Consider the following 24,408-nt stretch of genomic DNA (forward strand, 5'->3'; position numbering starts at 1 on the left):
AGGGGGTGAGGCCTGCCCTGCCTCCCAGCCCTGTGCTTCCCCGCACTTCCTGCAACCCCAGCTCTCCCCCTGTGGAGTCCCGCAAAGTGGGGGGTTCAAGGGAAAAGGGACAGGAAATGTTGGAAGGCTGATTGGTGACATCTTTTTCTTTTTTTTTTTTTTGGTACCAGGAATTGAACTCAGGACCTTGCACTTGCGAGCCAGGCAGTCGAACCACTGAACTAAATCCCCGGCCCAGTGACATCTATTTCTGTCCCACCTTCCTGCTGCACGAGAAACCAGGGCTCCAAATCTCAGAAAATTCTCCAGACCAAACTGACCCTAAGAAAATCATCCACCACCCCGGCGTGGTGGCACATGCCTGTGATCCCAGCACTCGGGAGGCTGAGGCAGAAGGATTGAAAGTTCAAGCCCAGCCTGGACAACTTAGCAAGAGCTTGTCTCCAAAAAACAAGGGGCTTGGAATGTCTCACAGTGAAAAGGGCACAGGTTCAATCCCCATACCATGAAAAAAGAAAGGGAGAGAGAGAGCTGAGTGAAATGCAAGCCGGGAGATGCAAGGGATATGGGGTGGGGTGGAATTGGTAAAGCTATGAACCTGGGGCTGGCAGTCTCACACTTGGGGGTGTTCAGGGTTGTTTTTGCAGTACCAGGATTGAACATAGGGCCTTCCCACTGAGCTACAGCCCCAGTGCTCCTTTTTAAAAATTTAAAACAGGATCTTGGGCCAGGGATTTAACTCAGTGGTTTCGCCGCCTGCTGTGCAAGTGTAAGGACCCGAGTTCGATCCCCGGTACCAAAAAATAAATACAAATAAAAATAAAACAGGGTCTTGCTAAATCACAGCAGTGCCTGGGCTGGAACTCGAGATTGTCCTGCCTCAGCCTGCCAGTGCTCTGGGGTCCCAGGTGGCCACGGCACCGCTGTTTTATTCTGTGTGTTGAGTGTCGCTGGGCCCCGCCGTCTGACAGGACAGCAAGGTGAATGTTGTTAGGCGCTGGGAAGGAACAGAAGAGCATGGCTGAGCTACACCCTCGCTGCTCCAGGACTACTTGGTTTCTTTCTTTTTTTGTGGCAGGGTCTTGTTATGTAGCCCAGGCTGGCCTTGAACCCACAGTGATCCCCCTCCTGCCTCAGCCTCGGAGTCCTGGGATGACAGGTGTGCACCACCTCGCATGGCTAAGGGACAGTTTCTAAAGTAACATTTGAAGATGTCAAGTTCTCCTCTCCCCCAAAGTAACAGCAAAGCCAACAGAACCGCAGCCCAAGGAGACACCAGGGTTCCCAGGCGCCTGGCTCCATCAGGGCAGCTCTCAGCCAGGGTGGAGAGGGACGGGATGGGGGGTGCCCTGTGTTGCACCCAGGCGGGGGGTGCTGGGCTCAACCCTGACCACCTCTAGCTGCTGGGCCGGGCTGCCCCCAGGGAGGAGGGCAGGCAGACGACACTTGGGCCTGCTCCCTGCCCCTCCTGGGCCTGGCCTGGGCTTCCCGCAGCAGAGCTTCCCTGTCCCCCAGAACAGAATGCTGTGCAGTGACGCAGGCAGAGGTAACGCATGGCAGTGGGGGCACATCTGTTTATTGTGACACTGCACACACAGCCAGGCCACACAGCAGCTGCAGCAGAGGGCAGCGTGGCCCAGAGCTCGGTGACAGGGCGGCAGCACAGGTGGCGGCGTGGGGACATCACCAGGCCCAGGGGCAACTGCTCCCGGTCCCCACTGGCACCCACAGGTTTGGGGCTTGGTCCCGGCACCGCAGCTCCAACCGTCAGGTCCCACAAACAGCCTGGCTGGGCTCTGCGGTCCAGCACTCGTGTGGCCACAACACGCTTCGTGGGACCCGCGTGTGCAGGGTGAGTGGCCAGGTGGCCTGTGCCCTCCCTAGGGCGGGTGGGGAAAGGGACACAGCCGCACCAGGCCGCCCACAAGCACAAGGTCCTTCTACACCACCAGCTGATCGGTCCCTGGGTGACGCTGCTTCCAGGCCCAGCAGGATGCAGAGGCTGCCCCTCCTGGCCCAACCCCACGGAGCCCAGGTCTGCAGCTGCAGGACAGGCTCGGGCCAGCAGGAGGGACGCTGGGGCCTCTGATGACACCTGCAGGCGGTGACAGGCAGGAGGACCCACAGGGCCCCTCTGCTCACAAGTGGTGCCAGGTGCGGCCAGCACTGGGACAGCCTGGGGATGGCAGCTGCTCCTGCCCCTCAGTCCCCAGCACCAGGCTCTGCCTGGGGGGCGGCAGTGGGCTCCAGGGATGGGAGCCGGGCCTGACCTAGCAGAAGGCTGTGGAGCCGATGCCCACGACAGTGACATGGCAGTGACCGATGTGGGCACCGCCAGGACAAAGACCTGGACCGGCACCCCGCGTCCTGGCCAATGCCACAGCGGAAGTGGGTGCATTTCCCGGGGAGGCTGGCACCACTTGCTACCACCCCTGCCCGGCCTCGAATGCCTCCGTGGGAAGGCAGGTGCTCAGATGGCCTGGCCCTCACACAGCACGGGTCTCGGCCTCTATCTTCTGCTCGCCATGCAGGCTCTCGGGGTCCGGGGGCTGCAGCGAGCTCTGCCGGATGGCAATCTCCGGGCCACCGCCGTACAGATGGCTCAGGTAGGCCCAAGTCTCCTCGGAGATCTGCCCATAGTCGGCCCCTGCGGCAGAGACAGTTTGCTCACTGGGCGCAGGGCAGCGGGAGGGAGTGCCTCACAGAGACCCGGCCTCCCTGGACTCACCTGGCTTCAGCTGCACGTGCCCGCTGCCCTTGACCTGTGCGATCCTGCTGTTGTCGATGGGCCCCGGAGGCTCTGGGAGGGCCGAGGAAGGCCAGCTCATGTCCGAGCCAGGGGGGCTCTGGAGCCCGTGCACTGGCAGAGGGGGCTCAGGGATGCCCAGCACTGTCCCCGTCCGCGCACAGCGGTGGAGGGCCAGGGCTCACACCCCAGGGGGAACCCGCACCCCCAGCTGCTCTGGGAGCCCCTAGTGGCCACAGCCAGCAGAGGCTCAGCTTTTTTGCAGTGCTGGGGAACCCAGGGCCTCCTGTGTGCGGGGCAGTCACTCTGCCACTACGCTATACCCCCAGCCCTGTTGATCTTGTCTCGGACAGGGCCTGGACTAAGTTGCCCAGACTGGCCTCAAACTTGGGATCCTCCTCCCTCAGCCTCCCGAGTCCCTGGGACTAGCTGTGCAGCCCATGCCTGGTCTAGCTCTGCTGCTCTCTGACTGGGACTGGAGGAACCCCGGGAGCTCCCCATCCTGGACAACAGCAAAGGCTGGACAACAGCGTCAGACCTGCCTCGTGCAGATGGGGCCCAGCAGGGGATGCAGCCCAGAGCGGACGTCAGCAGGGAGTGGACAGGGCAGGTGCTGCGCCCTCTGCTCCCCGCCCCACACTCGCAGCTCCCAGCTCCCAGCTCACCACTCACCGCTGTCCTTGCCCTTGACAAAGGCCTCCCATTCTCGGAACCACTGCATGCTGATGCAGTAGATGACGCCTGGCGACTCCTCAGCCTGGAAGGCCTTGTTCAGCTGTGGGATGGGTGGCCCAGTCACCTACCTCCCTCCCCTCGGCCGACTCACAGCCACAGCTCACTCAGGCTCCAGCCCAGAGCTCCCCGGCCAGCACCAAACGGGCTGCAGGTCCCACTGCTGAGGCTGTCCCCTTGCTGGCTTGTGGTATGGGGACCAAACCCAGGGCCCTCACACTGAGCTGCATTCCCAGCCCTTTCTGTTTTGAGTCTTGCTAAGTTACCCCTAGGCTGAGCTCAAAATTGCCACCCTCCTGCCTCAGCCTCCTGGAATGCTGGGCTCACAGGTATGCCCCACCATGCCCAGCCGAAGCTGTTTTCAAGGACCACTTTTTAACCTGACGTTGGCGACGTGGCAGATGCTCTCTCCCCACTTACTAGGACATTTCTGTCTGCTCCCATCACGCACTGTGCTGCTCACAGCATTTTGCTGAGCAGCCGCTGACCACTGAGCTAGAGCCCCAGCTCCACAGGATCTGGGTAACAGCCGTCAGGCAGAGCCCCAGTGTCTTCTACCAGGCTCCCAAATTTAAATGACTCGACTCAGGGTCCCCAAGTCTGCCCTGAGCAGCTCCAGGGCGGGGCCGAGCATGGCCTCACCCTCCCACACGGTGCCCCTGGGGAGCCACTTGCTTCTCCCTCTTCCTTCCGTCTCCTCTGCTGGCTCTGGGGATGCAGCTCACATCCTGCAGCCCTGACCAGAGCCACAGTCCTGAGCTGTGCTTTCCAAGAGGCTCAGCTCCTGTGAATGGCGGCAGCAGCCGCTAAGTGTCCTGACGGGAGCTAAGTGTCCTGTACCACACAGGACGGCTTTCACCCCAGGGTCCTCAGCCCAGAGCCCAGGTAAGAAAAGAGGCTGAGGCAGGAGGATCCCAAGTTCAAACCCAACCCGGGAAACTCAGCAACTTAGCAAAACCTTGTCTCGAAACAAATATAAAAAGAGCAGGGGATGCAGCTCAGCGTAAAGGCCCTGGGTTCAACCCCAGTACCAGAACAAGGAGACAAAGAACACGTGCTGGCTTTCCAAAGCTCACCCTGATCTCCCTCCGCCTGCCACCCACGGCCACCTCAGAGACAGCCCAGCCCCCTCCCACCCACCCTACTCTGGCCGCACCTTGATGAAGGTGTCGATCTCCACCTTCCTGCGCCTGGCCAGCGCCTCGATCTCCACCTGGCAGACGGAGCACACGTAGAGGTGGTTCACGGCAGGGCCACCACCAAACCTGCATGGAGGGAGCAGAGTTCGAGTCCCCAGCAGCACGCGTATCCCTGCGGGTCTCTCACCCACCATGGCAGCCGCTCGGACCTGAGCCACGCGGCAGAACCGGGCCAGCCAGGTGGAGCGGGAGCGGGCAGCTGCCGGGTCCACCTGCCCACCTGTCCCAGCCCGGCTGCTGGGCCCCGGAAGGGCCCCGCAGTCCCGGCAGCCCCTGCTCTCACCTGTTGTACAGGTGCTCCCAGACGTTCTGCGGCAGGATGACCACCAGGTCATCGATGTAGTGGTACTTGTTGGGCGGGATGCCTTCGGGACAGGGGACAGGGACGGAATGGGCTCGGCTCAGCCTCGGCCTCGGCCCCAGCCCCCCCCACAGGGTGCCTCACCTCCATGGGCGCAGAGGAAGGTGTGGTTGGTGATGGGCCCCGGTTCCGCGAAGGTGTTGAACTTGTTCAGCCACTCGCGGGACACGTAGAAGCGCAGCAGGCCGGGCTCCCGCATGGCGGCCAGCGACACCACCTGCTGCCGCTCGCGCACGGCCTCCTCGCTGCTCTTCCTGCCGCGGGGCGGCGGGGGCAGCGGCAGCGTGAGCGAGCTGCCTCCCGGCCCCGCCCCTCGCGCCCCGCCCCTCGCGCCCCGCCCCTCGCGCCCCGCCCCTCGCACCTGTAGAAGAGCACGTAGGCCTCGGCGTTCTGCACCACCGTCTCGTGCACCTCGGTGACGTACTGGTCATCGAACTCGTACCACTGCCCGTTGATGACATTCTGGCAGTAAGCGATGTAGTGCCCGCCTGGTGGACGCGACAGCGGGGTCATGGGGCGCGGGGGGTGGAGGATGGGGGACCGGGGTGGGACGCAGGGCCACTCACTGCCTGCCGTGCCGTGGTGGCATATGACGGAGAGGAGGTCGTAGGTCGTGATCTGGGATGCGCACTCCTTGGCCAGGAAGGGGCGCAGGTCGAGGCCCTCGAGGGGGAAGGACACGTGGCTGCTGACTTTGAAGGAGTAGGTCACCTCGTGCCGGAAGCGCTTCAGGTGGATGCACAGGATCTGGGGAAACACGGTCATGGCTCGCTGGCCCAGGCCGCCGCGCAGACAGGTGACCACGGCCGCTGACTCCGAAGCTGGGCTGCCCCTCAGGAAGTGTGCTGCCCACCGCCACCAGGCCCGGCCGGTCGTCTGTCCTGCACAGGGCAGCCACACCCTGGGTCTCGTTGACAGCCTGCGGCCCAGGTCCCCTCCCTGTCTGGCCCTGGCTGTGCAGCGGGAGAGGGAGGATGCGGGGTGCAGCGGGGAAGTGGTCCCTGCAGCCCCATCCTCAGGGCCGGGCACTCACTCACCTCGGGCAGCCGCAGGACCTTGCAGTACTTCACGCCGTTCCGCAGCCTGGGGACAGAGCCAGGGTCAGCGCCCCGGGGAGGGGGGGCCGGCAGGGACCCTGGGGACCCTGGGACGCTGAGGGGTACACACTCACTTCTTACACCGCTCACAGCTGTACATGTTGTCACCTGGGCGAGGCACAGAGAGTGCGGGTCAGCAGGGATGGAAACAGGGAAGAAAAGGCGAAGGTAAGGATCAGAGTTTGAGCAAACCCCAGAGAGCCCAGCTGGTGTGCGCGCCTGATCCCCAGCACTCTGGAGGCTGAGGCAGGAGGGTCGGTATGAGTTCAAGGTCAGCCTGGGCTCCACAGTGAGTTCAAGGGCAGCCAGAACTACAAAGGGAGACCTTGTCTCAGAAAACCAATAAATAAATAAATACTACAAAGGGCCGGGGATTTAGCTCAGTGGTTCCAGCGCCTGCCGTGCAAGAGCAAGGTCCCGAGTTCGATCCCCAGTACCAAAAAATAAATAAATACATACATACATACATACATACATACATACATACTGCAAAAAGGGAGGGCTGGGGATGGAGCTCATTGTGAAGGCCCTGGGTTCAAGTGCTAGCACTGCAAAGACAAAAACCTCTTAATGCTAAACCATCTCACACCCAGTAGGGATGCTACTGTCCCCCAGCAGCACACAGTGCTGAGGATGGAGATAAACCGGAAGCCCACGCACTGCAGCAGGGGACGGGAAACGGCACAGCCACTGGGGTCAGAGGAGAGCGGCGCCTCAGTCAGGCCCAGAATCCCAGAATCCCCTGCTGGGTGTGAGCAGAGCTGAAAGGGGATTTTGACCCCGTGCTCGCAGCAGCTGTACCCGCAACAGCCAAAGCGGGAACGAAGCCCCGGGTCCACTGAAGGATGAATGGGCAGAGTGTGCACTAGCCACAGAGTAGAACTCCGCTCAGCCCTTAAACAGGGAGGCCTGTCTGAAACAGGCTACCATCTGGACGAGCCCTGAGGACATCACGCTCAGTGACAAACGCCAGTCACAGAAAAGCAAGAGCGGGATGACAGCACCGGCAGGTGGCCACAGAGGGTGAAGTGGAGATCTGGAAAACACATGGAGGCCTCCAGGGGCCCAAGAGGGGGACATTCGCTCATTCACTTACGGATTTCAGTCAGGGTCTTGCTAAGCAGTTTAGGCTGGCCCTGAACTCACAGTGATCCTCCTGCCTCAGCCTCCTGAGTACTGCATGACAGGCGTGGGCCACCAGGCCCAGCTCAAGGTGAAATTTAATGGATAAAGAGTTTCAGTTTTCCAAGATGAAAACGTTCTGCATATCGGTGGTGGTGACGGCTGCACAACAATGTGAATGTATTTAACGTTACTACAATGTACATTTATGTTAAAAATAACACCAGGCCAGGGATTTAGCTCAGGGGCGCTGTGCCTGCCTCCCAAGTGCAAGGTCCTGAGTTCGACCCCCAGTACAAAAAAAAAAAAAAAATCAAAAATAACAGACAGTAAACCTGGGGGGGATGTGAAGAGGCGAGGTTTTAAGAGAGGCTCTCCCTATGTAGTTCAGGCTGGCCTTGAACTCATGGCTCTCCTCCTGCCTCAGCCTCCCAAGCCACTGCTCCTGAGTTTATGACAGTAAATTTTATATTATTTGTATTTTGCCACAATTAAAAATTGAAAAGGAGGGCCGGGGATTTAGCTCAGTGGTGCTGTGCCTGCCTCACAAGCCCAAGGTCCTGAGTTCGATCCCTGGTACAAAAAAAACAAACAAACTGAAAAGGAGAGAGAGAGACAGGTTTATTTCTCAAAGGTAAATAAGATGCTGAACAGCTAACAAAAAAAGAAAAGGAGTAGGACAGAAAATTGAGGAAATGCCATCAATGCATTTAACAATATTCAAACACCCCAACAAGGAAGGCAAATTAGAGCAGAGTCCCCCCAGGGCTCCTCCCACCAGCCCGGCCTCACCTTTCAGCTCATCAGCTGCGAAAAAGGCGGCCAGGCAGTCTTCCAGGGTGACCACGGGCCCCCAAAACCAGCTGGGGGTGCAGGAGATCACGAACCTGCAGAGGACAGGCAGGGCTGCGGGGCTGGGCAGGGAGGAGCCCGTGGAGGCCCCGAGTGGCTGGAGAGGACCCCTTGGGCGGGGACATCGCCTCTCCTAGCCCTGGCCTTGGCAGGGAGGCTCTGCCAGGGAGAGTCCTGTGCTCCACTCCCTCTCACTGGATGTCACCTGCCCTCCACCTTCCAGGCTGTCCCCCAGGGGCCGGGGCAACCCCTCCCCACAGGACATGGGGACCTGAGCACCCCCATACCGCCGTATGTACTCCACGATGAAGGCCAGCCAGCCCTGGGCCGTGTAGCTGTCCCCGCAGGCTCCCGGCTTGGCGGGCACGTTCTGGTAGATGGCCGAGTGCAGCTTGGCTAGGTCCTCCTTGCCGGGAATGGGCAGCGACAGGTCCTGGAACGTCTCCACCGTGGTGGACACCTGTGGAGGCAGAGGTCAGCACCCCAAGCCCAGCCCCAGCTGGTGGGCACCCCCCAAGGGCAGAGCCACCCACCCGGTCGCAGGTGAGACACTGCACCAGGCTGAGGATGGAGCCGTCGAAGATGTCCGAGATGACGCTGCGGTAGCGCTGCTCCTTCCGCCTCCGGCTGCCCGAGGCCTGGGCTGGGGACACAGCACGGGTACGCAGTGTCTCCCTGCCCACGGCTAAGCCCGCACGGCTCTGGGGGTTGCCGATCCAGGATACACAGCTCGCAGGCAGGCGCCGGCCCCTCCACCCCCGAGGCCCCGAACCTTTCTTGAGGACATAGGACGACCCCATGCGCGCCGGGCTGGAGCGAGGGGCACTGCCGGGCAGCTTGGCGTGGCCCTCGTGGAGGTGGACGGGGCTGCAGGGGCGAGAGGGGCTGCGGATGTGGGCGTCGTTGTCGGGCTCTGGGGGCAGAGAGGGGACAGTACTGGGCCGGGCAGCGGAGCCAGGATCCCGCACCAGTGCCTCTGGACGGGTCTGTCCTCGTCCTGGGCCACCCCGGCCCAAATGTGCCAGAACGGGTGGCCCAGCCCGGCCCTGCCCTGCCCTGCCCTGCCCTTCCGACTGAGCCAGGGCTCGCGGGCTCCAGCGCTGGGCGCCAGGCTCCCTCTCCCCGCAGAGCAACCGGCGCTGCTACCTGGTGTCCGGCAGGGGCTCCTGGGCCTCGGGGACAGCGGCGGAGCCTCGGTGGGCTGCCCGGCCAGGGCGGTGTCCACGTCGGCGTCCTCGTCCAGCTGCTCCGAGCTGCTGCGCTGCCGGCCCCAGGCGCACTTGCGGTCCTTCAGCCGCTCCTTCTCCGAGATGGCGCGGCCGGCCTCCTCCGCCACCAGCAGCTCGGCCTCGGCCTGTGCGCCCCCACCGCGGGCCTGCCCGTCGCCCTCACCCCGGTCGCTGCTCGAGTCACAGGACAGGAACTCATCCTCCGAGGGGCTGCGGTCACCCTCCCGCTTCTCGTCCACGTCGCTCGAGTCCGAGTCCCGGGCCTCACTCAGCGCCGCCACGGCCGCCACCGCGGGCTCCTTGAGCTCCTCATGCAGCTGGTCCATGAGGCAGCGTAGGAACTCCTGGGTGTCCTGCAATGGGCGCCAGGGGGCGCTCGGACATGCGCCCGCACAGCTGCCCGGAGAGGTCGCCAGGGGCAACGGGGCTGACCGCCAGCCGAGGGAACCGAGGGGCCCCGACAGTTCCACTGAGGCAGGGGTCAGGGTGCAGAGCAGCCCGCAGCCAGGGCAGGAGCCCAGCTCCCTGGGCACCACCAGGGAAGAGGCCTCGGCCGACTGTCCCAGGCCAGGTGAGGGGCAAGTGTCCGGAGCCAGGAACACGGAGGGCCCCTTTAGGGAACAGCATCCAGCCAGCCTCGTCTGGTTCTGCCTTTAACCCACAGGGGCGCCCTGGCCAGATGTGGCGGTGCCCACCTGTGAGCCCAGCACTCTGGGACCAAAAGTTGAGGCCCAGCCTGGGCAAGTGAGCAAGACCTTGTCTCAGAATTTAGAAAAAGGACTAGATATGTAGCTCGGTGTAAAGGCTGAGGGTTTGAGGCCCAATATCACACACACACACAACCTGGCAGGGCTCCTAGGCAGGGCTCTGCGCCTGCTCCACCTAGTGTGACAGATGCGGCAGCAGCCCTGGCCGGGGGATAGGCAGGCGCCCCCACGTGCCCACCACAGGGGCAAGGGACACCCTGTCCAGCAGCAGAGGAGGGGACCCAGGTGGGCCCAGCCCTAGCCATGGACCCCACTGACACTCCGGGCCCCCAGGGACCCAGGCCCAGGAGCCAGCGACTCTGCCTGGGGCTAGGTGATCTACATATGGCCTCATTGTGTGTGTGTGTGTGTGTGTGTGTGTGTGTGTGTGTGCGTGCGTGTATTCAGGGACTGAGCTACACCCCTGTGCTTTTTTATTTTTCACTTTGACACAGGGTTTTGCTGAGTCACTAGGTTGCCTAGGTTAAGCTTGAATTTGTGACCCTCCTGCCTCAGCCTCCCAGAGTCCTGGGATGACAGCAGTGGACCAGCATCCCCAGGCAGGGCTTGTGATTTTATCAATTAGAAAGACAGCTGCTGTTCTGTTTATTTTTGAGACAAGGTCTTGCTATGTAGTTCAGGCTGTCCTTGAACTCATTATGGAGCCCAGACTGACTTCAAACTCGAAGCAATCCCCCTGCCTCAGCCTCCCAAGTGCTGGGCTTACAGGTGTGTTCCACCATGCCCAGCCTGTATGGCTGCTCGCAAGGAGTTCTCCCAGATTAAAAAGTTATTGTAGTTCATGTTTCTATTTAATAAAATTTAAAAAAAAATAAAATTGAGATTCTGCTCCTGGTTTGATGCTGCTGTGACCCAGGGCTGTGAGCAGGAACCTGAACCTGCATTGGCTTATTATAGGCTGTAGGACTAGGACAAGTCCACCATGCTGGGGCAAGGGACACACAGCAGGCCCCACCTAGCAATGGGCCCCACCTAGCACCCAGCCCACCCAATGGGCCCCGCCTGGCAACAGCTCTGGGACCAGGCAGCTCAACAGCCTACCTGCTGGGCATAGCCACGGAACATCGGGTTCACTAACTTGATCCCATGAGACAGGCTGGTGGGGACCACGTAGCTCGGCCTGTGGGGAGACCCAGCCCATCAGTCCTGGTGGGTAGCTGTGAGCCATGGAATGCTGGAGTGCAGGTGGTCAGTAGGGTCGGATCGGATCAGCCGTGGGGGCCGACCCGGCCGGGAACGCCAGCAGGTCGCCACACAGCCAAGAGGGAGAACGTGGGGCCCCAGCTGCTGCCTCCATTCTCCCTGTAAAACGTTCACTGTGGTTCTCATTTCTTTTTTTCTTTTTTTTGGTACTGGGGATCAAACTCGGGTCCTTGTGCTTTCAAGGCAGGCGACAGGACCACTGAGCTAAATCCCCAGCCCTCTCATTTCAAGAGTAATAACATATTCATTATTTAAAATCTAAACTTTTGCCAGGTGTGGTGGTGCATGCCTGTAATCTGGGTACTCAGGAGGCTGAGACAGGAGGATTACTGTGAGTTCAAGGCCGGCCTGTGTTCCATAGCAAGACCCAGTCTCCAAAAAACAAAACAAAAATCTAAAAGTTCATAAAATCCAGAATGTTCTTTCAAAATACAGACACAGGGCCAGGGATTTAGCTCAGTGGTTCCAGTGCCTGCCTCGAAAGTGCAAGGTCCCAAGTTCGATCCCCGGTACCAGAAAACAGAACAGAACAAAATACAGACACAGGTGCCCATTTACTGTGCGGTTCCGTCTTTTTCTGTGGTCAGGGATAGAACCCAGGGGCCTCATGTATTCTAGGCAAGCACTTCCAAGCGACAGCCCCAGCCCTAATTTTTATTTTATCTCGAGACAGGGTCTCCCTGAGTTGCCCAGGCTGGCCTGGAATTTGCGACCATCCGGACTCAGCCTCTTGTGCAGCTGGGATTCCAGGCTTGGGGCACCGTGGGGTGCTTTCACCCTCCTCTCCACTCCACACTTTCTGGTGCTCCCCTTGCTGTCCTTCTGAGGAGGCTCTGAGCCACTCTTGTGGTCTTCAGTCCATCTTACCCTGACCCTGAGCCACTGGCCCCAACCCCAGGGGCAAATTCTAGCTCCATCTCACACAAGCCGGTGACTGTGGGACACTTAGAGCCCTCTGACCTCGGTCCCCACTGTGGAAGGCAGGGCTGGACACGAGCTGCACCACACACCTGCCGCGTATCCACAAGGCCCTGACCACAGGAAGTGCTGGACCCAGGGGCTGACGAAAGCCCAGCCCTTACCCCAGGGGCCACGACCCAGGTGCTCACCGCTTCTTATGCCAGACCTCGGACACCAGCTTCTGGTAGCTTTTGCACAGGGCTGGCTTCTTGTCCGTGCGCACCAGGCCACCACACTCCAGGAAGAACTGGGTCAGCGGGGGGCTGGCAGGGGAAGGGGGACGCGGCTTGGTTAGGAGGAGCCACTGAGCAGCAAAGGGCTGGGCAACTCAGCAGGGATGCAGAGGCCACCGTGCCCGAAAACGCCTGCAGATGCCGGAAGGACCCGAGCTGGACGCAGCCCCAGCCCACAGTGACGCCCAAGTCCTAGCCCTGTGCTGACCGAGGCAGACAGAGGCCCTCAAGGGCATGCGGTCACTCCCGGCCCAACCCCATCCGCCCAGGGTCCTTAACAGAGGCAGCTCCACCGCCAGGCACCAGGCGCAGTGCACACAGAGGACAGGTACGGGACAGGAGGAGGACGCCACCTGGAGGCCAAGGGGACAGAAGGCCGGGGCGCGCCCTGCACACCTGTCCCTCTCCAGCCCCACCTCTCCGCCACCTGGCAGATGCCAGGACCCCCCGGCCTGCACAGGGCCTACAAGGGGGCATCTTGGGGGACTGTCCCCACGTTCCCACCCCAGCCACCCAGGGAAGACTTCGTCACCCCGAGGGCTCCACAGCAGGCCACCTACCAGTTGGACAGGGCCTGCAGGGCAGCGTTCATGTAGCAGGAGTTGCCGAGGTTCTTCATGCCAGTGAGGCCTGAAAGTGACAGGCAGGGGGTGATGGCCCTGCCCCGAGGGGACCTCCAAAGCCACCCCTGCGATCTCCCACCTCCCAAGACAGCCACAGCCATGTGGAGGCCACTGCAGGTGGGGCCATCCACCAGCTTCCCACCTCGAGGTTTCAGGCCATCGTCTTCGGACTCCGACTCCCCCTCGTCGGCCACGGCAACAGGGACAGCTTTCAGGGGGTGGGAGGGTGGCGGGGAGTCCTGTGGGAGAGACCGGGATGAGGGGAAGGCCTTGGAGGGAGGCCGGGCACGCAGCCCCAGCCCGCAGCCGGCACTGTGGGGCCCGGGAGCACCCGCCTCGGCTTCTTTCTTAGCAATACTGAACCGTTTCCATTCTTTATGGCACATCTGGGAGACACCTAAAGACAAACAGTGCAGCCTCACTTCCGGAGAGGACTCCCACGAACCCTGTGTATCTGTCCACTTGCCAGAGCTGCTCGCTGTTTTGTTTGCAGCGCTGTGAACGTTCCCAAGCTCCGGCCCGGTCCCAACCTCGCTGGCTAAAGCCGATCAGGCACCTGTCTAACTCGGAGGATCCAGCAGTCCTGCCCATGGCTGGTCCCTGCCATGCTGGCTGCCACATTGCCCCAGGCAGGGGACCTAGGTGGTCCCCACGGAGGAGGACAGAGTGACCACTCGTGACTCCTACCCATCTGGAGCTGCCAACAGCTGCCCCAACCCTGTGCTTTCACACACCGCAGGTCTGGGCACAGTGGGTTTCGGTGACATGAGTGCCTTGGTCCCCCAGAGCTCTGGGCTCAGGTTCAGACTGACCCAGGGACCCGGCTCATCGGGTCAGCCACATTGGCCTGGCCCCTGTGTACCTGCTCAGGGAACCTGGCCGGGGCCAACCGCTGGTCCAGGAAGACCTCACGCTCGCACGTGTAGCACCACACCCGGAAGGTGGTCAGGTTCACCGTCAGGTTGTGCTTCTTCGCCTGTGGGCAAGGTGCAGCGTGAGCATTCGGGGCTGCCCCTTGGTGCCCTCCTCGAACCTGCCCCCTGGGCCTGCGCAAGGCCTACAACGGGGCACCCTTGGGGGCTGTCCCCACATCCCCACCTGGCCACCCAGGCAGACCACAGCTGGTGCAGGCTGCAGCCTGGGCCTGCACCCACCTGTGCGTGGAGGGTGCTGTGGTCAGCAAAGGACTCTCCGCAGCCAACGTAGGGACAGGCAACCTGCAGAGGGCGTGGGGTGGGACCACAAGGATGGCTGTGCAGAGTGCCAAGTGCCCAAGCTGAGCCCATGAGTGACACCTCCGCCACCCCAGGGGAACATGGGCAAGGACCCAGGCTCACGGCAGGAAACAAGACAGCCAGTGTGGCCTGGGCCACGGCTCTTCCAGACTCTGCCCCCAAGGAAACCCTCCTCCTGCCCAGGCTGTTAGGGCCAAGCTGTTGGGCCCTGGGGCCTCAAAGCCATTTGCTAAGAGTGGATGCTGAACGGGCAGCAGGCGTGGCCAGGGCAGCCCAGCTGGCACCCAGGGTGCGGCCCACGGGTCAGGTCCCTGAGACCCTCTGTGTCCTGACACCCTGCGGTCAGCACTGCACCGCGGGGGTTGCTAGGGCATGAGAGGGCTCCTGGCCTCTCCCCTGACTCAGACGCCTGAGGCAGGACCACACCCACCTCCGCACCCCCTCAGCTGAGGGGCAGCCGCCTCCCTGGGTCTCGAGTCCCCTGAGAGCCTGACTCAGTGTCTTCACTTGTGCCCCCAGTGGTGTGTTTTGTGTTTCTACTCGTGACTTTTTTAAAATAAACTTTTGGGGGACTCTATTTTGAGACAGGGTCTTGCACTGTAGCCCAGGCTGGCCTCCAACTCACAGCAATGCTCCTGCCTCAGCCTCCTGAGTGCCGGGAGTACAGGCATGCCCACCACACCTGGATTCTGTTTTTCTCGGAGGCAGCCCATGCCCAGGAAGGACAGCCCCTCCCAGCCTCGCCCCCTCCCCCCAATCCTTACCTGCAGACAGGCCCACAGGTTGGGCCCCGAGACACCGCAGGACTGGCAGGTCCCCTGTGGGGAGGGGAGAGGGGGTGCAGGGCTGAGCGAGGTGCCCCTGGCTCACCACTGCTGCCGTGGGGGCCCCAGGCCACTCCCTGTCACCGTCAGATTTCCTCTCAGGTTTGGATAAAATCAGCGAGGACGGACCTAGGCAGACCCTGCTCTCTTGGCACCCTGTTCTCCCTGAGCCGCACCTGTCACTCGGCCCAGTCAGTGAGATAACAGCAAATAGGTGTGGGCCTCTTCTGAGCCATGTGCTCCCTGTTTCTCTTCCTCCTCCCACAGGGGGCAATGCAGATGTGATGGCAGGAGCCAAAGCAACCACTCTGGACCCAGAGAGGAAAGTCACACATGAAGAACGGCAGAGCCACTTTCCCCAGCCTAGCCACCTCTAGTTCGTTCTGGGAGAGAAACAGGAACTTCTCTCTCATGTAAGCCACTGTATTTCAGGGTCTCTCTGTAACAGCAACTTAAACTGTGCCCCAATCATTTTGCCCATGCCCGTCTAGAGCACAGTTCCAAAATGAAATCCTGTAACCGCTGCGCTCTGTGAGAGAAATTCCAAGCGACCTGGGAGGGCACTGACACCCTGGCGCCAAGGGAGGGCACTGGCGCTGGGGACTGGGTGAGTGGGTCCCTGTCCTGTCGGGTCCCCTTGCACTGAGGAGCAGAGGTCACTTGGGGTCAGAGGCAGGGGACTGGTGAGCTCTAGGACAGACCCTCTGTGGCCACACCAGTCACAAAGCAGCCTCTGGCGTCTGCCATCGTTTACAGGGAAAGGGCAGAATGGAGACTGAATGTACCTACCTACTTGTATTTGCTTTTGTAAAGAACATCTACAAAAGGAACTGAGGAAAGCGGTTACGGGGCGGGGGGGGGGGGGGCTCCTGACAACTCACAGTGAAGGACACCAAAAATGTTCATTTTGGTGGTGGTGGGGTGATACTGGGGATTGAACCCAGGACCTCTCCACTGAGCTACCTCCCCAGCCTCTTTTTGCTTTTTATTTTGAGACAGGGTCTAAGTCACTAGGCTGTCCAGGCTGAGCATGAACTTGAGATCCTCCTGCCTCAGCTTCCCAGAGTGCTGGAATCACAGGCGTGCACCACCACACCCAGCTATGTTGCTTCATTCTACAACCACCGCCCCTTTTCAGAAAAGTTCAACTTAACAACCACAACACAGACATAGAGACCAGGGAGCCCGCTGTCTCCCCATGCCTGGCCTCCCAGTGCCCATGCCGGACCTGGGGCTGTGAGCACACGCTGAGCATGCATGAGCACTGGCTCTGCCCCTAGCACCAGATCAGGGGACCCCACTAGCCGCCCCAGACTGCTGCTCTCCCCATGGGCGGTGACATCCGGAGAGAGCACTGCCACCTCCCAGATGGCCGCCCTAGTCTGAAATTAGGGCGTCTGCAGACACCGGCATGTTGTGTGCCCAGAGGCTGCGCAGAGGCGCAGGAAAGGGGCCCAGCAGCCACACCCAGGAACACAGGCCCTGGGCCCGGCCCACGGCCACTGCCCCGTACCTTCGACTTGAGCAGCAGGTCCTCTTTGGTCACCTCCCCGATGGAGTCCAGGTGAGGGCAGAGGTCCCTGGTATCCCCCATCATGGCCTAGGCTCACCTGGGAGGAGACATAGCACGGGGTTAGCCAGATGTTGTGGTCGTGGTGTGACTCTGGCCAGGGACAGGGCAGCCACCCAACCCCACCAGGCCGCACGCCCTCCTCTGGGAAGACCACAGCTGCCCCGCAGCCACTGGGCCACACACAGACACCACGCCTGGTGGGCAGGCTCTGGGCCTGAGGCTTGGAGCCTCGAGAAGGGATACACAGGTATCGCGCCTGAGTGTGGGGCTCCCACCCCAGCCTCTCGCTATGTGGTTCAGGCCAGCCTTGAACTCACTATGAAGCCCAGGCTGGCCTTGATCTGGTGGGGAGCCTCCTGCCTCAGCCTCCCAAGTGCTGGGATTATTGCAGACAGCTACATTAATTAGATATATTATAGGAAGTTAGGGCCAGGCCCTAGGCAGTCAATACAGAAGATAACTGAGGATTAGTTACTGAAGGCTGGGACTGGAAAAAAAGGAACTATTACACTCACATACTTCCCTAGGGATGAACAGCAGTGACTGATGTTCTAAACAGACATCCACCACCTTGGGCAGGGGCTGAGACCTCCCAGCCCAGTCCTTCCCCAAAATCCTTGTTGTTCCTCGTGGTTTCCTCCCCATTTGATCCCAATTAAATAAATATTACTTAAGGGACCACACTTGTAATCCCATTAGTTGACTATAGTTTTGTCCCACCTTGAACCCACCTCAGGGAGTGGCTTTGCTCAATAAAACACCCTTGAGAAGCAGGGATGGGGGGGGCAGCCCACTTTCCGGACCTCCTTCTGCCTTAGACAAAAGCTGTCTTTCTCTCAATAAATTCTTCCCATTTTTTTTTTTGGTACCGGAAATGGAACTCAGGACTTTGCACTTGCAATGCAGGTGCGGTGCCGCTGAGCTAAATCCCTGGCCCAATTCTTCCTATTCTTAACCTCCATATTCCTAGAATTCATTCCTCGATTTTAGAGAACAGGAACTCAGCACTCTGGACATCTAGCAGGTTGGGAAGACAGCATTTGCCTGACGTTATTTGGAGATCCGTGCTTCATCCACAGACCACCCGCCCTGTATCAGCAGGACCTGGGAAGTCTCAAAGCCAGGAGCTTCACTGGTGGGCCCCAGAGTTACATCGGCGGCACCCCCCCCCCCCCGCCTCACTGTTGTCACCAGCAGAGGGAGAGGCTGTGCAGGACCTCCCGTGAGCTTGCACAGCTTCCTGTGGATCTAAGCTCCCTCAAAAGAAAACACTTCAGAATAAATCAGTGCGCCAGGTCCCGAGGGCCCCAGGAACGGAGCTGGAAGTGGAGCCCGATGGGTCCCTCACAGGAAGGAGGCGGCGCCAGCTCCCAGGGGCCCCTCCCCAGCCTCAGTGCCCAGGGCAGGGGCCGAGTCTCCCAGTGCAGTGCCCACCACCAGGCTGAGTGCTGGCCCTCACTGTTCCATGAAAATTCTTGAGCCAGGTGTGGTGCGTGCCTGTGACCCAGCACCCAGGAGGCTGTGGCAGGAGGATCCCCCTGAGTGGAGGCCAGCCTGGGCTATACCGTGAGTCCCTGTCTCAAAAACACCAAAACAATAAAAGTAGAAAACTTCCCCGGGTGCTCCCCACAGTGGCCGGCTGGGACCAGCCCCACCTCCCACGAAGGGCTGAGGGCTGCTCGTCCTGCCCCTGCCCGAGTCTCACAGCAGGTGAGCCCCGGGGGAGGAAGCGGCCGCTTGGGGCCCGGCCCACTTGCTTGCCGCACCTTAGATTCCTCCCCCTCCTGCTTGGAACCAAACACTGCGTTCTGGGTGCCAGGCCTGCCTCTGAGGCACCGGGGCGCACAGGCAGCCAGCACATTCATGCTCTGCGGGTGGCTGCAGTGGTGACAGGGACCACAATGCCAGGTGACACTGTGAGGGGAGGTTGAGACAGTGTCTCGCCATGTGGTCCAGGCTGGCCTCAAACTCCCAGCAATGCTCCTGCCTCAGCCTCCCAAGCAGTGAGATTACAGGCCTGGGTCCAATCCCCAGCAGCAAAAAAAATAAGGATGGGCCACCCATGGATAACAATATTTATTGTGGAGATTATCCCTGTCCTGAACCCAAAATTCATATGCTGACAGGTAACCACCGGCCCTCCAGAACAACGGTGTTAAGTTCGGAGATGAGGTCTCTGCAGAAGCCCTGTGTTAAAAGGAGATCTTTACAGCAGGCCCTCCTCTACTCAAAGATAGAAACCAAACCCGGGCTGGGGATTTAGCTCAGTGGCACCATGCCTGCCTCGAAAGCCTAAAGTCCTGAGTTCAATCCCTGGTGCCGAAAAAAGAAACCAAACCCGCCAACCTCTGAGTCTTGGATTTCCAGCATCTAAAACTGTGAGGAAAAAATATCTGTTCCTCAAGCCTCGCAGTGTGTGGTGCTTTGTCAGGGCAGCCCTGGGAAATGATCACAATAATTTTACATTAAATTTTTTTTTTTGGTACCTGGGATAGAACTCAGGAAGGACCTTGCACTTGCGAGGTAGGCGGCAGAACCACTGAGCTAAATCCCCGGTCCAATTTTATATCAATGTTAAAGGTTTCCGAGCTGGTGTGGCAACACGTGCCTATAATCTCATGTATTCAGGAGGCTGAGGCAGGAGGACTGCCAAGTTCGAGGCCAACCCAGACATCTTAGCAAGTCCTTGTCTCAAAAGAAAAAAAAAAGGAAGGCCAGGGACTCAGCTCAGAGGTGCTGATGCTGCCTCCCAAGCACAAGGTCCTGAGTTCCATCCCTGGTACGCAAAAAAAAAAAGGTGCTGGGGATGGAACTCAGTAGCAGAACGCCTGGCCTCCACATCAAGGCCAGGGTTCAAACCCTCACATGAGCAAAAAGAAACAAAAAATGGAAGGCTTCTGAAGAAAAGCATTCTGTGGTCATGTGTGGCACTGCTGTCTTTCAGACAGTGCCCGAGAGGCGCAGGGAAAGGAGCACAATGCCGCCCGAGGCTCACTCTGACAGGGATGAGCGGTAAGGAGATTCGGATCAGAGTCCACAAGGCGAGATGTTAATACCCAATGAATCTAGGCGAAGGTACATAGGAGGCCACTGTGTTATTTTTCCAATACTTCCCTCAGTTTTGTGAAAGGCTTCCTTGCCGAGAGGGACCCGGGACCCAGGGGAGGTGTGCCAGGTCCCCTGCAGTCCCTGTCACTAAGGACGGAGAAGGAACAGCCACCACCATCACACGGCTGGCCGGCATTGGGCAGGAGGCTGAGGGGAAGGAGAGGCAGAGGCCGGGCAGCCTGGCGGTACAGGACCGGCGGGCTGCTGGGCCACACCCCGCCTTGGGGACTCAGCAGTGCCCCTGTCTCTGGGGCAGAGGGCTCAGGAGGAGAAGGGAAGGTCCGGGCCTCTGCCCAGGCGCCCATCGCTCTGCCAGCTGCCGCCTAAAATGATGAGAAATGATTTCTCATCATTTCCCCCGGAAGAAGTGGGCCCTAGGCCCAGAAGGTGATGCCAGGGCCTCCACCTGCACACACTGCCCACCAGCATCAGCCACCACTATGCACCTGGCCCCCAGCCCGACACACCTGGCCCTGTCCCCAAATGGCCCCATGTCCGGAGCTCTCCTACCCCTGACCTTGCTGGTCCTTACTCATCTTTATCATGAAAAGTAGAGAAACCGATGCTCAGAAAGGCAGAGTCGCCAGGCGGGGTGGCACACACCTGTAATCCAGCACTTGGGAGGCTGAGGCAGGAGGACTGCCAGGAGTTTAAGGCCAGCCTGAACCACACAGCAAGACCCTGTCTCACAAAAACAAGAAGAAGAAAGGCAGAATCCACACAGCTGAGCTTGGGTGCCAGGATCAAACCCTGGACTTCCTGCCCTCAGCCTGAGCTCTGGGCTGCAGCCTCCCTAGTGCCCCACACCCACCAGCCTGGCATGGGGACCACCTTGCCTGGCTCCGACCCTGGATGGTGTCTCCAGCCAGGGTTTCTTAGGACGGAGTCTCTGTGCAGACCAAAGCCTGGCACTGCCTTTGGCTATCACTGGAGAAGGCACAGGCTTGGGGCTCCCTGGCTGGCTGTCCCGGGGGTCAATAGGCTGGGGGCAGCACTTGGCCCAGGACACAAAAAGCCTCAAGCCCCAATGTAAGGGATTATGCAGAAATTCACACTCTGAAGTTCCAATCTCATCACCTTAGAAATCACTAAACTCCTAGCACAGACAATGCAGACTAAGGGCCAGGAAAATCCTGATATCTAGGACCGGGAAGCAGATTCCCCCTGTCCAGGTAACATGACCTGCATCCTGCTTCTACCACACAATCCTGCAAAATAAAAGGAGATTTGGGATTCCTTCATCCCCCTTTTTTGTTTTGTTTTTGGCGGCACAGGGCATCAAACCCAGGGTCTTTGCACCGAGCTACATCCATAGCCCTTTTGACTGCTTTATTTGGAGACAAGATCTTGCTACGTTACCCAGGCAGGGCTCAAACTCTCAGTCCTCCTGCCTCAGCCTCCCAAGTGCTGGGATTACAAGCAGGCGCCATCTGCCTGGCTAATTACCCCACCTTCCTGTTAAGGCGAGACTTGGCTCCATAAATCCCCTGCTGGCTGTTTGTCCAAAACCACTTAGAGCCGTGTCTCCCCAGAGGCCAGCACGGGCTGTCTCAGTCCTCATGATAAATGGAAATTGGCTTTCCTGAAATTTCTACATAGTGATCCATTTCTGCTCACTGTAGCCAAACAGAACTGTGACCTTTCCATGCTGCTTAGGCATTTGTTGCCGACTTCTAACATTTCTGCAAGTGTTCCCCTTTCATGCTAGTGTGATCTGATTGGATTGGATTTGTTTCTTGTTCTGCTAACCTGAAAAACTATGAAAAGCTTGGCTCCTCCGTTACGGTTACACACCCTACTGTTTGGTATCTTCTACGTGAGTTTAGAATACACACTCTACCAGGGCATGGTGGAGCACGCCTGTCATCCCAGCGCTTGGGGGGCGGGGGGCAGCCCTAAGGCAGAAGGATTGCCGAGAGCCTGTGGCCAGCCTGGGCTGCAGTGAGATTCTATCTAAAACAAAAAGAATATATCCTCTAAATAAGTGCTTTCTTAAACAAAATGTAAAGAAAGTTCAGACCCCCAAACCCCTAAACCCACCAAGCAGCTGAGTCAGAGGTCACGGGGCCAGCAGATGGTAGCACGGGGACACCAGTGGAGCAGGCTCAGTGCAGGGAAGCCTCAGCCCAGAACCAGCCCACGGCAAGCAGGCAGAGTGGGACTTGAACTCGGGAGCCTAGGAATCAGTCACTAACAACAGACCACAAGCGGATGTGCTGATACCTCCCTCCCACAGCCCAGTCCTTTCCTGAGGTCTGCCTTTCTCTTTTGCAAAGCACTTCACAGCTACATACTTTATTTATTAAGGTATTAGAATATAAACTCCACTAGATTAAAGATCTTTTGTCTCTTTTGCTCAGTGATGCACTTTATGCACCTAGAACAGTGCCTCACTTAAATAGTAAATGCTCAGTAAATATCTTGTGAATAAATGAGTCCAGCAAACACTTCGAGAACAAGTACTACAGAGGTCTATGAACTGAGTCTCTGGCTCCCAAATCCAACCAGACATTAGTGCTCCCTGAACTCCCAAACAAGCCCCTATTTTACCTGCCCCAAGGAGCCAGCAAACCCACCCAGACCCGGGCTCCATGACCAACTAGACTCCCAGACAAGTTAGAACCCAAGACGCCTGCTTGAGCTGAACAGACCCTCTGAGAAGCAGTCTCAACTCTCACAGGGCCCAAGTTCTGCTGCCTGCCTTGCAAGTGCAAGGTCCCCAGTTCGATCCCTGGTACACACACAAAAAAGGGCCCAAATAATTCTTTGAGAATTACTTTTGTTCAACAAGACTGCCCTCAAGGGCTGAGGGTGGGGCTCAGTGGTAGGGTTCCTGCCCCGAGTGGGAGGCGCTGGGTAGGATCCCCAGCACAGCAAACTGGCCTGCCAGAGCCTGGGAAGTGGGTTCCCACGGGCACTCTGGTTTCATGGATGGGTGGGATGGGGGCTGCTCATGTGCACCGGACGCTCCTCCCTGGGACCTGAGATGGGGAGGAGGGCAGTCCAGAAATGCCCCTGGCAGCTGGCCCTTTTCTCAATGGTGTCCGATCCCAAGGGAGAAGGGGTGTGACTGTCAGGGTACATTCAGAGCCACTCCCGGAGTGAGAGAGCGGTGGACACCAAATCCCTCGCTTCCTGCGGCAGTCTCCGGGGAGCCTCTGTCTCCTTCAGCCCTTCACAGGGACGCAGTGTCCAGTGAGCGTCATATGCACTGGGTTTGGCTGCACCGGTCTGGAGAGGGCATGACTTTGAGACTTGTAACGCGTGGCTTTTGACCAGGGCCAAAGTCCTGTTCCAAGAAGCTGCGAGTTTACCATTTGTCCACCTCCCAGGACGACAACACCGTCGGAAGAGCCTGTTCCACACAAAAACCAGGCATCCCAGACAGGCGGCCCGGCTTGAGAAAAATCTTCCGAACAAAGCCTCCAGCAGCCCCTCCCGCAGGCAGGGAGACCGGCGACAGCGTCTGAGGGAGCAGGCATCATCCCAGCCTCTATTCCCAGAAGCTAGGAGAAGCCGGGTGCCCCTTCCAGCTGCACAGCCCGGGCAGGGCTTGCCTGAGTCTCGGATCCTCGTTTGCAAAATGAAAAACCACTGAATCTCCTTCCTAGGATGTCGGGGAGAATTCAGGGAGACCGTGCTTAGCTTAGTTAGTGCCTGCCGCGTCCTACTAAGTTCTCCCAAGGCACGATGGGCCCCCACAGTGGGAGGAAAACTATTCTGAAAGTCCCGTGAGCTATTATGGTCGCACCGAGGTATTTCCTAAGTTTGCAAATACCCGATTTTCTCAGCATCTTCGGGGTGAAAGGGGCGGAGGGCAAAGGGAGTCCTCCGGGTCAAAGAAGGAAAACAAGGCCCGGGCAGGTCCTGGAAGGCGACACGCGCGCACCCGAGGGGCACAGTCCCCACGCCCTCCCAAGGGGCGCACGCACGAGCGCGCCTCCCCACGGAAAGACGTGGCCGGGGGCGCCGCCGGCGGGGCAGCCGGCGCGGGACTGGGAGTCACCAGCCCCAGACCCGGTCCTCTTTTGTCCCCAGAAAAAAAAATATGCACGTCAGGGCCCAAACATGGAGGAAATGAGCTCGGCGCGCGGAGACGCCACGCGCGCCCGCAGTGCTGGGCCGGGCCCCGGCCCCGATGGGCAACACGGTGGCCCGGGTGCCGGGGGCTCAGGCGGGGCGCGGACCCGGGACCCCTCCGGCGCCCGCGGGGAGGGGAGAGGGGCGGCACCCAGGGCATCCCAGCTCCGCGCACCTGGCCGCGGCGTTCGGCGCACCCGACACGGCCAGGCCCCACTGGCCCAGAGCCAGGCTGGGGTCGCTCCGGCTCGGACAGGCCCAGCCCCCAGGCGCCCGGCGGCGGTCGGGAACTCACCTGCAGTCGCCACAGCGCTGCCGCCGCCTGTCAATCAAGTGCGCCCTCCACCGCGCAGCGCGGGGTCGTGGGGCCTTGCTGACCGCGCCCCGCCTCCTCCCCCTCGGCTGTCCAATCGGCAGAACCTGACGTCACGGGAGGGGCGTGGCACATGGGCGGTGCTGCTGGG

At 59.7% G+C, this 24,408-nt stretch overlaps 1 protein-coding gene across 1 annotated transcript; it reads right to left on the bottom strand.

The window, feature by feature from the left end:
- Positions 1-1,559: 1,559 nt before the first annotated feature.
- Positions 1,560-24,364, bottom strand: Usp20 (ubiquitin specific peptidase 20). The gene is made up of 24 exons (XM_004849130.4): positions 24,240-24,364; positions 16,697-16,793; positions 15,124-15,177; positions 14,279-14,341; positions 13,987-14,100; positions 13,267-13,363; positions 13,062-13,131; positions 12,418-12,531; positions 11,147-11,225; positions 9,256-9,691; positions 8,882-9,022; positions 8,643-8,752; positions 8,397-8,569; positions 8,050-8,144; positions 6,210-6,243; positions 6,076-6,121; positions 5,605-5,785; positions 5,400-5,526; positions 5,123-5,292; positions 4,961-5,042; positions 4,635-4,743; positions 3,419-3,521; positions 2,729-2,800; positions 1,560-2,647 (listed from the first exon to the last, which is right to left on the bottom strand). The coding sequence occupies exons 2-24, from the start codon at positions 16,778-16,780 to the stop codon at positions 2,487-2,489; spliced, it is 2,715 nt and encodes a 904-aa protein (XP_004849187.2). The 5' UTR covers positions 16,781-16,793; positions 24,240-24,364; the 3' UTR covers positions 1,560-2,486.
- Between the last annotated feature and the right edge of the window lie 44 nt (positions 24,365-24,408).

This window comes from Heterocephalus glaber, unplaced genomic scaffold (genome assembly GCF_053883595.1).
Source record: "Heterocephalus glaber isolate CG9 unplaced genomic scaffold, H.glaber_assembly_v1.0 deba00001479, whole genome shotgun sequence".
Lineage (NCBI taxonomy): Eukaryota > Metazoa > Chordata > Mammalia > Rodentia > Bathyergidae > Heterocephalus > Heterocephalus glaber.